The sequence below is a fragment of the Setaria italica genome, chromosome VIII, assembly GCF_000263155.2.
Source record: "Setaria italica strain Yugu1 chromosome VIII, Setaria_italica_v2.0, whole genome shotgun sequence".
Classification (NCBI taxonomy): Eukaryota; Viridiplantae; Streptophyta; class Magnoliopsida; order Poales; family Poaceae; genus Setaria; species Setaria italica.
The window spans coordinates 28,494,468-28,505,495 of record NC_028457.1 but is presented as its reverse complement, the minus strand read 5'-3'; the positions used below and the strand labels follow the sequence as shown (position 1 = coordinate 28,505,495).

Here is an 11,028-nt window from a genome sequence, read left to right as displayed (position 1 = left end):
ATAGATTCGTCTCGCGATTTAGCCTAGGGGTTGTGAAATTGGTTTTATAATTAGCCTATGTTTAATACTCCTAATTAGTGTCCAAACATTCGATGTGACAGGAGCTAAAATTTAGCCTGAGGATCCAAACACCCCCCTAGTTAACGCTGCAGGACCTCAGTTCGGAGATCCTATATAACTTTGTTTCCCTTATTGGACTTCCACTATTTGAGATTTGTATGCGCAGTTCTCATCCATTAGATGAGCCTCCCATATTTTCTCCGTCCTAACTCCCGTTCGTTGCCCACTCGAGCTGCCGCCGCCGCCCCCCTGCACCCGCCATCCTACCGCCGCCGACACCCGGCTGAGGTGCACCCGCTGTCCCGCCTCCCCGCGTCTCCCCCGCGGCTGCCGCCCCAACCCCGTTCCGCTGGCCCCGCGGTCGCGTGCCCCAGCCGCGGGTACCTCCGCCCACCACGGCCGCACGCTCCGACCCCCCGCGCCACCGTTTCTTGAGCCGCGCGCATCGCACGCTCCCCGGCCGCCGCTCCTCCTCCCGCGCCCCAGGGCTGCTATCACTCGGACACCGCTGCTGCTGCCGACATCGAAGATGAAAGTGTCTAGAAAATAATGGCTTCAAAATGTTGATTTTGATTTAGATAAATGTGTTCTTTCAAGATGTTGAAATATGTTGTAAAAAATTGTTAAATGTGTTATTTTTTACAAATGTTGAATCAATTATTTTTAGATGTTGAACTAACTAAACAAATGTTGGATATGAGCTGTTAAATTGTTGAATTGATTTTCTAATTTAGGTCTAATGAGGTTTAAAGTTAGAAGGCTTAACTTGCTTCCACTGAGCCCCAGTCCGGAGGTCCATCTTTTTTCGATAAAGGAAGCTTTATTAATTTTGAAACTCGTTACATCGAGATGATTCAACATCTTGAAAATACTCCCGACCTCTACATAGTCGGGTGCATACAGCTGTGAAAGAAAGTAAGATGAACCAAGCATACTAATGACCATCAATCCGTAGACTAGGTCGCTACCCATGTGCCTGGGTAAAAAACTCCTTAACCACCTGCGCCAATCGCTGTGATGTTGCAATAACTAATTCCTGTGAAGCTGGTGTTGGGGACCACCCCACAACGCACCCTGAACGAAGCTGGCGCAAACCTCATCTCGACACCGACACTAACCTTGTCACTTTACTCTTTTACGAAGCTAACAGTTAACCGAAGCTAACTGGTACGAAGATACCCGTTCTGTGATTTTGCAGGCGAAGATTCCCGAAGTTGAAGCCCCCACGGAACTCCCAGCAACTTGACTTCGGGAAGGTTCCATAACCAAAACCCGAAGTTAGCTGACTTCGACCGAAGAACGCGAAAAGCATACGGAAGTTTGCTCAGCCCCGACGAAGCTTACGATTGGGGAAGGAAGTAATCAAGGCAGCCCTGGGACCACATTACTGTGGGACAATTTTGTAATAAGAATCTTGGAGAGGGTTAGAAATGTAATCCCACTATGAAAGCGACATTTTGAGTAGGGGTCAAGTTACTGTCTAGTACAGGATATACTCGGGATGTAGTTGTTGAGCGTGGGTATAACGGGAATGTGGAAATGTAACTTTATGGCCCTATAAAGGGAGGTGAACCGTCCTCCTTGAAACGGACACTATTCATTGATAGGATAGCTACTGTTACACTTGCTTGAGTTGTCATTGTCTTCATATATTGTTGCACCTTAACTGTTGTTTGGACGAGCGCCAACAGTTGGCCCGAGGATCCATGCTGCGAGCACCCTCCTACCGGTGACGGGCACTACTAGATCACAGGAGCTTGGTTGGGCTTTTCAACCTGCTTTTACTTTTGCAAAAGCTAAAAGCCAACCAAAGGGCTTAAAAATCGTATGTGCTTTTGCCCAAAAGCTGCTTTTGCTCTAGTACAAAACCAAAAGCATCTTGCCCCTACTTTCATGTGCTTTTGGGGTAAAAAATTACCCACCTACCACTTGTTATGAACGTACCGGTTCATTTTTCTTGCCCGTTCTATTTCTTCTCCACGAGAAATCCGTCTGCCTCCTTCCCACACAGCAGAACCGTCCTCCTCCTCCCGCCACCCCCGGCAGCCCACCGACCGCCGGCCCCGGCGGCAGCACGGCCACGGCGCAGACCACGACCGACGACTCTGACCGCACGGGCGAGGGCGGCGCTTCGCGGCCGTCGAGCGAGGTCAGAGAGCGCAAGCACGACCGGGTTAGGCGGCGCAGCCGCTTGAGCGGGCAGGTGCCGCGCGTGAAGCGGGCCGCCGGCCGGCGCTGGCATGGCCGATGCCATGGCTAAGGGGAGGAACTAGCGTAGGCACGCAGCCACTGCGCGTGGTGGACGGGGGCACCGTGGCTTCTAGAGATGACGGCGGACTACCGGCGTTCCTCGCAGCCGTGCTAGGGCTGGGCCATGGCCGCCCAGCGCTACGGCGGAGCTCCTACTATCCTGCAGATGCTCTCCGTGGGGTGCGACAGCCGGGCCATCAGCGTCCGGCACGAGGCGAGGTGGCACAGGACGCAGACGCCGTTTGGCATGGGCGCAGGGCGCGGGATAGCTATGGGCTCCGACGAGGTAGGAGCGGAGCGCCGCCGAGCTATAGACCTTGATGCCATGGGGGCTATGGGTGAAGATGTCCCGGTGGTGGTGGAGAAAGTTGAGTCGGAGAAGAAAAAAGGATGGGGATGAAAGGATGCCCGAGCTCAAGTCCACCGCAACCACCTCACCGTCGCTGGTCCGATTCACAGCCGTGGGTTGGCATCCGACCGATTCCTCGCTGCCACGGCTTCCTCAAGACATCCCGCATCCATTTTTTTCCCTCACCGGCCACTCTCCTTTGATGTGCAGTGCTCCCAACGTCACTCCCCATCGGCCCCCATCCGCCCCTGTCTGCCGCCCGCCGCTACCCTGGACCTGCACTGCGCCGCCTCTTCCTCATCGTCGACCCCTTGCTAGTGAGCTCCACGGCCTTTGGGCGCTGCGTGCCCGCCTTCCCCGCTGCTAGCTAGGGCCACGGCCGGCCATGTGCCGTGCGTCGTGCCGTCCATGCCTATGTGTGCGCACGTGGGGGTGCTGTGAGAGAAGAAAGAGAAGGAGAGGGGGGTTTGGGGAAGTTTTAGGGACCTTTATGCAAGAGATAAATAGATCTGAGGGTTGCGGTTCACAGCTACAGCTTCACTGCTGATCTAACCAAACGACATTCTGGCTTTCCCACAGTTGCTTTCTCACAACAGCTTTTCTGAAGCTGATCTAACCAAACGACATTCTGGCTTTCCCACAGTTGCTTTCTCACAACAGCTTTTCTACAACCCCCAACTCACAGCAGCTTTTTCAAAAGTCACAACCTAACCAAACACACCTTTATGCTGTGCTCCAAGCCTCTTTTTTAGTTTGTGGGGTCGCCTCTCCCATTTTCGTGTGGCATGCATGTTTTAGTTTGTGTTTAGGGTTGAATGGTGTTGTACACTTTCATCGTGGAGTGATACATGGCTCCTTTTAGCATAGTCGTACAAGCTTTTTTAAACTTGAAATCAATTGTACTCCAAACTAGACTTGAGCTAACTTGGCCCAGCCCAAGCTCGCCGGGCTAAACCCGGCCCATGGCTTTTATAGGGTTGAGTGTGGCGCGCATTTTTCCGGAAAAAAAACTGGGCGGGCCAAGTCAAGCCTGATTATTTTTTAATTGTTTTTCAACTTAAAAGGTGAGCAGCCCGGTCCGGCCTGAGCCCAGCCCGAAACAGCTGGCCTGAAAGCTGTTTGTGGACGGGCTTGGTCACCTTTTTGGACCCAAATCATTCCGGGCTTTTTACCGAGCCGCATTTTGCTCAGGTCTACTCCGAGCAAAGGAGCATGGGTTTTAACTTCTAAACCTGAATAGTGCCAGAAAAAGGTGCATAAGTGATCCAAAGAAATGATCATACATATCCCGGTTTACTCTTTATTTTCTTTTACTAGCCATTTAGTTGCAGGTGCAAGACGGCTATAGACAATTGTAACATTTCCAGATTATGTTTCATTGATCTCACATCAGAAGCCATGAGATGCGTCAACTTATTGTCTGCTGTACTCAGGAACGTTGTTGCTACGTGCATACGCAACTCTGAACCCGTACAGAGGAATAACCTTTTGTGCTAAGCCGATACAAGCCATCAAATCCAAGTGTTACTAGCACCTAATTAAACTGGAAATAGAAGTAAAACAAGAAAAGGAACACCTGCATGTTATTCACTGCCCAGTATAATTTGCGAATCGAACAATATGGTGACCGTATGTACGCGACATGTACAATTTCAATTCACTACAATGAGATTCAGAAAAGCCGCATTGACATCTATAGGCAACTCATTTCTCCACCACAAATGGCCCGTGCTAGCAAGTTGTGACCAACTAAAAGAAAACATACTGCACACGCCGGCGAACAACCTACGGAACCAAACGATTCTATGATCGACAACAGTGTCTAAAAACCTGTATGAAGGGGTGTGACTCGGATTGTGAACCAAGTAGGTCCCTCTTCACACCCATTGTCAATCCATGTCTGAACAAACTAAAATATTCCGATGGACATGATGAAAGCATAAGCTTTTTCAGGCTGCTCTTTGGTGTATAAGCTGTGACGTATAACTTGAACTTAGGTTGCAAGATCCGTAGCTCTAGCTTCTCTGTACTGTTTGCTGAAGGGTTGGCCATGCAATCTCCTCATCATTGGTGTATCCATTGACAAGAAAATCAGTGCAGTTCCTCTGGCAACCTCGACTATAAGGATTTCTGAAGCGCCCATCAGGCCCTCGAAGATATGCGTAGCGGGACTTGTTTGCTTGCTCATTAGTTGTGATGTTCCATGCTATCTGCAAGAAATAGGTGAAGTACACACGTTATAAAAATGAACCCAATGAAACTGCATGTTACTTCTACCAAATGGTTGATTCCAACAAAATTATTAAGTGATACGCGGTTTCAAAAAACACGGAATGAGATAAATATATTCTTATACGATTGATGAGTAGCAAAGGATTCGAATTGTATACGGCACAAAAATAAAACCTATGTCAGAAGTGCACAGACCATGAGACCATAATTAGATCATACAGATAAATAGAAAATCCCACTATGATAACCAAAGAATGTTTGTTGAATGCAGTTATATACAAACTGGGTGAAAAATAATGCTGCAGTGCCACCTGCACAGTTGCTACATTAGACAATTTACCTGTACTGCTTGTGCTCCAGTGAGAATAAGAGCTCCAGTTAATAAAAAGACATCCAGAAACATGAATAATACAGCACCAGGATGATTTGTCACCATGAAGTGTGTCCACGATTCTGAAGATGAGAGTATAACAGGCTCTGTCCAAAGTCCTGGCATTAAATGTTGACAATGGCAAAGGTGAGTTCCTAGAACTCCTAGAACACAGCACACACACACACTATCTGGAGGTAGAAGAAGGGGATGAGAGAACAGCACACACACGCACAAACACTTTGCACAGGTTAAATTGGTGCTGCTGAACTGAATTGCTGCAGCTGCTCTTCTACCTTTCTTGTAGAGCCTAAAGTCAAACTAGAGTACACAATGGTATGAGTGAAACTACCAACTACTAGTACTGTACTTGACAGGGCATACTGCCCTACTACTCGCTGGCAGTGGCCATTCCTGGCCAAGGAGCTCACCTGCTCCATTGACTTTCAGCAAAAGGAAGAGTACAACAAGAGCTATGCAATTATCCAACATTAAATAACCTTGACTTGTTAGCATAATCTTGAAGGGATGGATAAAAGAAATTTGTTTACAGGTGCCCTTACTATGGAATCCAACGGCAGCGCCCAGAAAGGATGTAGCTATCCCCATACAAAGAAACACGAAAAAGTCCCACTTATTTCGCTGCAAGAAAAATATATATCAGTAGTATATGGAAATATATCGGAGCTACATGCAGAAAACAATTGAATACAAACATGCAGATGAGGTTCAAGTGTGACAGTCTTATTGCAGTCAGATTTTAAAAGAACAATCAAATGACTGTATACTCTCTTTAGCAGTAAGCATTTTATTCTTCCAGAGGACTAAAATAGTATCCACGTTTAGTCCCTAACAAGGAAAAAGTTTCGTTAAAACAACAGGAACAGAAAAACAGGCATTTAAATTCACAACCAAAGATAATTCTAGATGTCCAATTATCGTTTAACACAGAAATACATATCTACATCTTACCTTACCAACACAGTTTGATATCCACGGGCAGTGATGGTCAAATTGCTCGACACAATGCTTACAAGTTGGACAATGTTTGGAGCGCATAGGGCGAATTATCTGGTAAGTAAAGTTACCCGTCAGTAAAAACAAGCAGAGTTGGAATCATAGCCAAAACCAGAGCAGGTAACAAGAGAAGCACATGTGTATATGGTTGCATGTTCTGCTTCCATAACAAAGTGCCATCTCCACATGGAAACTACTAACATAATATGAAAGATAAAAGGAGGAAGAAATCACAGAAGTCAAAATAAATAAATAATAGTGAAAAGTTTTTCCTAATACCTTACAAGTAGGGCATAGCTGAGACCAATTGCCTGTCCAAGAGGAGTTGGTAAGATCAATCTCCATAAGTGGTTCCTGTAAATAAAGCACTAATTATCATATTTCACACTGATAAAAAAAAATTATAATGAGGATACAACTTTCTATAGTCTTTGAACTACAATGATATAACATTTTTACCTTCGAATCAAGTCGCTTGGTGTTTGCCTTGATATAGCCAGGATTCTTTCTGTAGAAACAGCAAAATAGCACGGACTTTAAGCAGGGAGCAGGAGACAGACAAGATGCTCAGAACAAAAATAATATGACAATCTTATAAAAGTAGATGTTGAGATAAAAACTTCAAAATGGAGATTTCCAAACTAGCAAGCATGCATGTGATATATTATCAAATCTATTCCCAAACTCTCATCACAAGGTCAGTCCTCCTTTGAACAGTACGGCATCTTTATAATGGCTACATTAAGTTATCATTATAGCTCCTTAATGTACAAAAGACTGTGCATAGCACATCAGAAAATTGCAAAAGGTGCACATAAATGGTATAATAAACAAATGTGTAATGTAAGCTACCTGCTAACTCTGTAGAACTGTACTTGTGATGCAAAGAAAAGTGATACAGCAGCCCAAGACCAAAGACCAGCAGTAGCAGTGATCCTAGAAAAATTAGGTGCTGCAAAGAATTTATAATAAGGTCTGGCGATAAACAAATATCCATATTTTAGCATAAACAACAAAAGCTCACAAACAATACTCACCAAATACAATTGAGTTCAGGAAAAGGATAAGGCAGATGACAAGATAAGCAAACAAGAAAGGGGCATATCCAATTTTTCTCGATCTCCCAGGGAAGAACTTGTCTTCAAAGCTTACTTTTATAGCATTAGACTACAAGCAGAGAAATGCTTCCGTTAGTACAGTTGAACAGATCAGTATCAGCACACGCTAAACAAATATTTGGAGAACAAACTTCAAACAGGGGATGAAAGAATAGGAAAAAAGAATATAGCGGTTCAATACATGCTATTGCAATCATTTACCAAAGCACACACCTTGATGCAGTGGTGTATGAGCAAACTGAATAGTGGAGAAAAAGAGTAGTACTTAATAGGTAAATAAGAAGGATAAGGGAAACCTACAAGGATGTTGGAAAGATGCCGATGACCTTTTTCTGCTGCAAGTTGCACAGGAGTTAGCCCACCACTATCATTTAGTGTGAGTTCTTCCTTCGTACCAGCATGTACAAGAACTGTGCAAACCTCCAAATTTCCTCTTATAGCAGCCCAGTGTAAAGGGGTACAACCTGCACGGCATCACAAAAGAGCTTAAATAACTTTAGCAACCTAGTTGCCTAGGTGAAACAAAAATAGATTCAGCCACATTCACAACCATCCGTATTTTTCAGGGGAATTAATTGATTTGTCCTAGATTTTCTTTCCATAAGGTTGGGAGCAAAACTACACTGAATATAAAAATATATGTTTTTAAACTATTTTGTCGAGTAATGAAGCATGCCAAAATAAATGTTGCTCTTTTTGTTCTTAGCATAAGTCAGAGAGGCATATGAAGTAGCCAAAAGAAACAATTAAATACCACAGAAAAGAGGCAACTACCGTTTTTGTCTTGCCTTACTTGATTAGCATCCATAAACAGAAGTAATCTGATTGTATCTGCATTCCCCTTGTAGGCAGCCCTGTATATGTTATAGAAGATATAAAGTTATACATTACTCCAAACATGGACATGTGGATCAAAATATCTGAACTATGAAGTCTCAAATAGAAGTCAGGTAGAAAATAAATTAACCGACTCTTTAGGACTCTAATGGGGATAACTAGCTTTATTTAAACAAACTTCATACTGCTCCAACTTTGGAGGCACTACCACAACTATTGACAATTCACCAATTTGTTGGGCGGAAGACATTCTCAGGTGGGGAGATTGGCTGGGGTGGCACTACCACTACAATTGACAACTCACTCCGATATGATTCTAAGAGAAAGTGAGAAACAACCAAACCAGAGCCAACAAATGGTTTTCTGTACGATATATTACCAGAACAAGTATGTAAAAGATATTTATCATTTTGAACTTGCTCGAGCTTAGGTACAGCAATCCATTTTTCAGCAGAGGTGTAGCATGGTGGTTGTTAATTTTTTTGATACCAATAGGCAAACAAAAGTTAGTAAATATCAAACACAATATGCATGTAGAGCAGTGCAAAAGACATTATCTGAATTCTGAATGAATTGTTTACCCGCGGAGACAATTCAAGGCATGCTTCGAACAGAATATAGAAAATGATAATAAACATATTTTCTTTTTCCAGGGACAATGATACATAAACCATTCAGAAAGCAGAGTATTATCAGTAATCAAGTACCAGTGCAATGCGCTCCTCCCATCATTGTCCAAAGCATCAAAATCTGCACCGTACTTTGAGATAATGTGATGCAAGAATGACGTCTGGCCATACTGAGCTGCAACATGGACTGCCTGACATAATAATCAAAACGGGGAACAGTCAAATAGAAGACCTCACTTGACCCATAGAAAGCTAAAAATATTAAGAGGCCTTAGGCTGTGGCCAATAACTGAACTTTTTTTTTATCAGCGTTATGATGTGTGAATCTCAAGGAGTGCTGATAAGCTGCTCCAAAGATAAGCTATCAAGCCTAAATGAAAATCCCCACAAAAGTTGTGCTATAAATTTAGTCACACACCTTGCCCAATGAAGCATGTAAGGCTTGCCTAGCAGCGCACAGCAGAATTAAGCTTCAATAGATCTTGTTGGCAGTGAATTGTTGTTTGCAAAAGCAAAACGGCCCTAGCACAAAATTTGTCTGCTACTTCGCCCTTATCCGAACAATAATGCCTTGAGGGAACCAACGAGCTAAAACGAAATAAAGGTGACAGATTTCTACATTGCCAACCCAACTCCTAGTTATGTGCAAAAGTAGCTAATTGACATCAATTTTGAAACATATAGACCATGCAGCTTTTTCAGATGAATAGACCATACAGCTGACCTGGTGGACCAACCGATAATGAACACAGATTGTACATTATTGAATGGCCAACAAACGTTCCAAAAGTCATCCCACGGACTATCGCTAAAGGCAAAATCAGTTTCATTGTACCCTCAGTTCCTCACCAATCAGATGCTAAACCCAACATCCAAGCAAATGGGCAACAAAAAGGAAAAATCCGAACTGTACATCCGAAGATACAGAGGTGCCGCATTACCCGGTAGCCATTGACGTCGGCGGCCTCGACCCTCGCGCCGTGCTCCATGAGCACGTCGGACACGGACGTCGACCCGCGCACCGCCGCCCAGTGCAGCGCCGTCTGCCCCGCGTGGTCCGTCGCGTTCACGTCGGCCCCGTGCTGCGCATACCGGAAAATCCCATCAGCGAAGCAAAGGGAAGCTTCGAATCGCTCGAACCGAATTGAAGCGAGCAAGCAGAACTGAACAGCGGCGAGGGCGAGGAGAGGAGGGGAGAGAATCCGAAGCCGAAGGGGGGGAGCGAGCGAGCGACCTCGATAAGGTAGAGCGCGACGTGGGGGTAGTTGTTGAGCGCGGCCCACTGGAGCGCGTGGTAGCCGTTTCCGTCGGGCTCCCGGAGGGCCGCGGCGCCCCCGCGCTCGACGAAGCCCCGAAGCCGCTCCAGGTCCCCGTACGCCGCGGCCGAGTACACGTCGACCACGGGGTCCGGCTCCCCCGCCGCGGGCCCACCCCCGCCCTGCCGCCGCTGGTCCCCCTCCTCCTCCACATCCCGCCTCGCGGAGCCGCCGTCGGTCACCACCTCGATCTCCGCCATGGCCGCCCCGGCGGAGGAGGCGAGGTGGGTGGCGAGCTAGGGTTGGCCGCGATTCCTTCGGGGGGCGACGCGAGCGCGGCGGGGGTTGGGAGGTGGAGGTCAAGGGGGGCTGACGAGGGCCGGTGGCGTCGGGGTGGTTGGGGGCGGAGGTGGAGGAGGGCGGTCAGAGTCAGAGGAGTGACGCGGTGGCACGTGAGACGGCGAGGGGGGTGGCGGGAGCCGTCGGATGCCGGATCGGACGGGTAGGGTGGTGGGGTGCACAGGTGGAATGGAACGGGACGGAAGGGAGAGCCGTGGCCGGCTTTTGTTGGGCTCGTGTTTTGGCTGGACGGAAATTGCTGTAAGCCTGTAATCACAACTCACAGGAGAGAGAAGACGCGCGCGCACGCTAGACCATTGGGTCCGTTTGGATTCCTTACCATGGGGCGTTTGGTTCCCCGATTTATTTTTAGCACCCATCACATCGAATGTTTAGATACTAATTAGGAGTATTAAACGTACACTATTTACAAAACCCATTACACAAGTGGAGGCTAAACGGCAAGACGAATCTATTAAGCCTAATTAGTCCATGATTTGACAAAACATTTGCTAATGATGGATTAATTAGGCTTAATAGATACCCTACCTTGTTAGATACGCCTAGTTCG

General features: G+C 46.3%; 1 protein-coding gene across 4 annotated transcripts; it reads right to left on the bottom strand.

The window, feature by feature from the left end:
* Nucleotides 1-4,215: 4,215 nt before the first annotated feature.
* Nucleotides 4,216-10,529, bottom strand: LOC101784279 (probable protein S-acyltransferase 23). 4 transcript variants are annotated; one of them, XM_004979394.3, is made up of 13 exons: nucleotides 10,097-10,529; nucleotides 9,804-9,944; nucleotides 8,941-9,053; nucleotides 8,171-8,250; nucleotides 7,697-7,860; nucleotides 7,316-7,445; nucleotides 7,131-7,230; nucleotides 6,738-6,786; nucleotides 6,558-6,632; nucleotides 6,234-6,332; nucleotides 5,825-5,903; nucleotides 5,232-5,380; nucleotides 4,216-4,869 (listed from the first exon to the last, which is right to left on the bottom strand). In XM_004979394.3, the coding sequence occupies exons 1-13, from the start codon at nucleotides 10,376-10,378 to the stop codon at nucleotides 4,675-4,677; spliced, it is 1,656 nt and encodes a 551-aa protein (XP_004979451.1). In that variant the 5' UTR covers nucleotides 10,379-10,529; the 3' UTR covers nucleotides 4,216-4,674. The 4 variants fall into 4 exon arrangements, 1 of the variants encoding a protein (XP_004979451.1); XR_002678851.1 differs by lacking the exon at nucleotides 4,216-4,869 and having other exon boundaries at nucleotides 5,825-6,110; XR_001393315.2 differs by lacking the exon at nucleotides 4,216-4,869 and having other exon boundaries at nucleotides 5,825-6,110; nucleotides 6,239-6,332.
* Nucleotides 10,530-11,028: the final 499 nt, after the last annotated feature.

What these genes read in the sequence shown, in the direction of transcription:
- LOC101784279 (XM_004979394.3), bottom strand. Translation starts at nt 10,378, where the DNA reads ATGGCGGAGATCGAGGTGGTGACCGACGGCGGCTCCGCGAGGCGGGAT. An exon ending in CAGTTCTACAGAGTTAGCAG is followed by an intron (nt 6,787 to 7,130) that starts GTAGCTTACATT and finishes CTGTTTCTACAG; the next exon opens with AAAGAATCCTGGCTATATCA. An exon ending in TATCAAACTGTGTTGGTAAG is followed by an intron (nt 5,904 to 6,233) that starts GTAAGATGTAGA and finishes TTTTTCTTGCAG; the next exon opens with CGAAATAAGTGGGACTTTTT.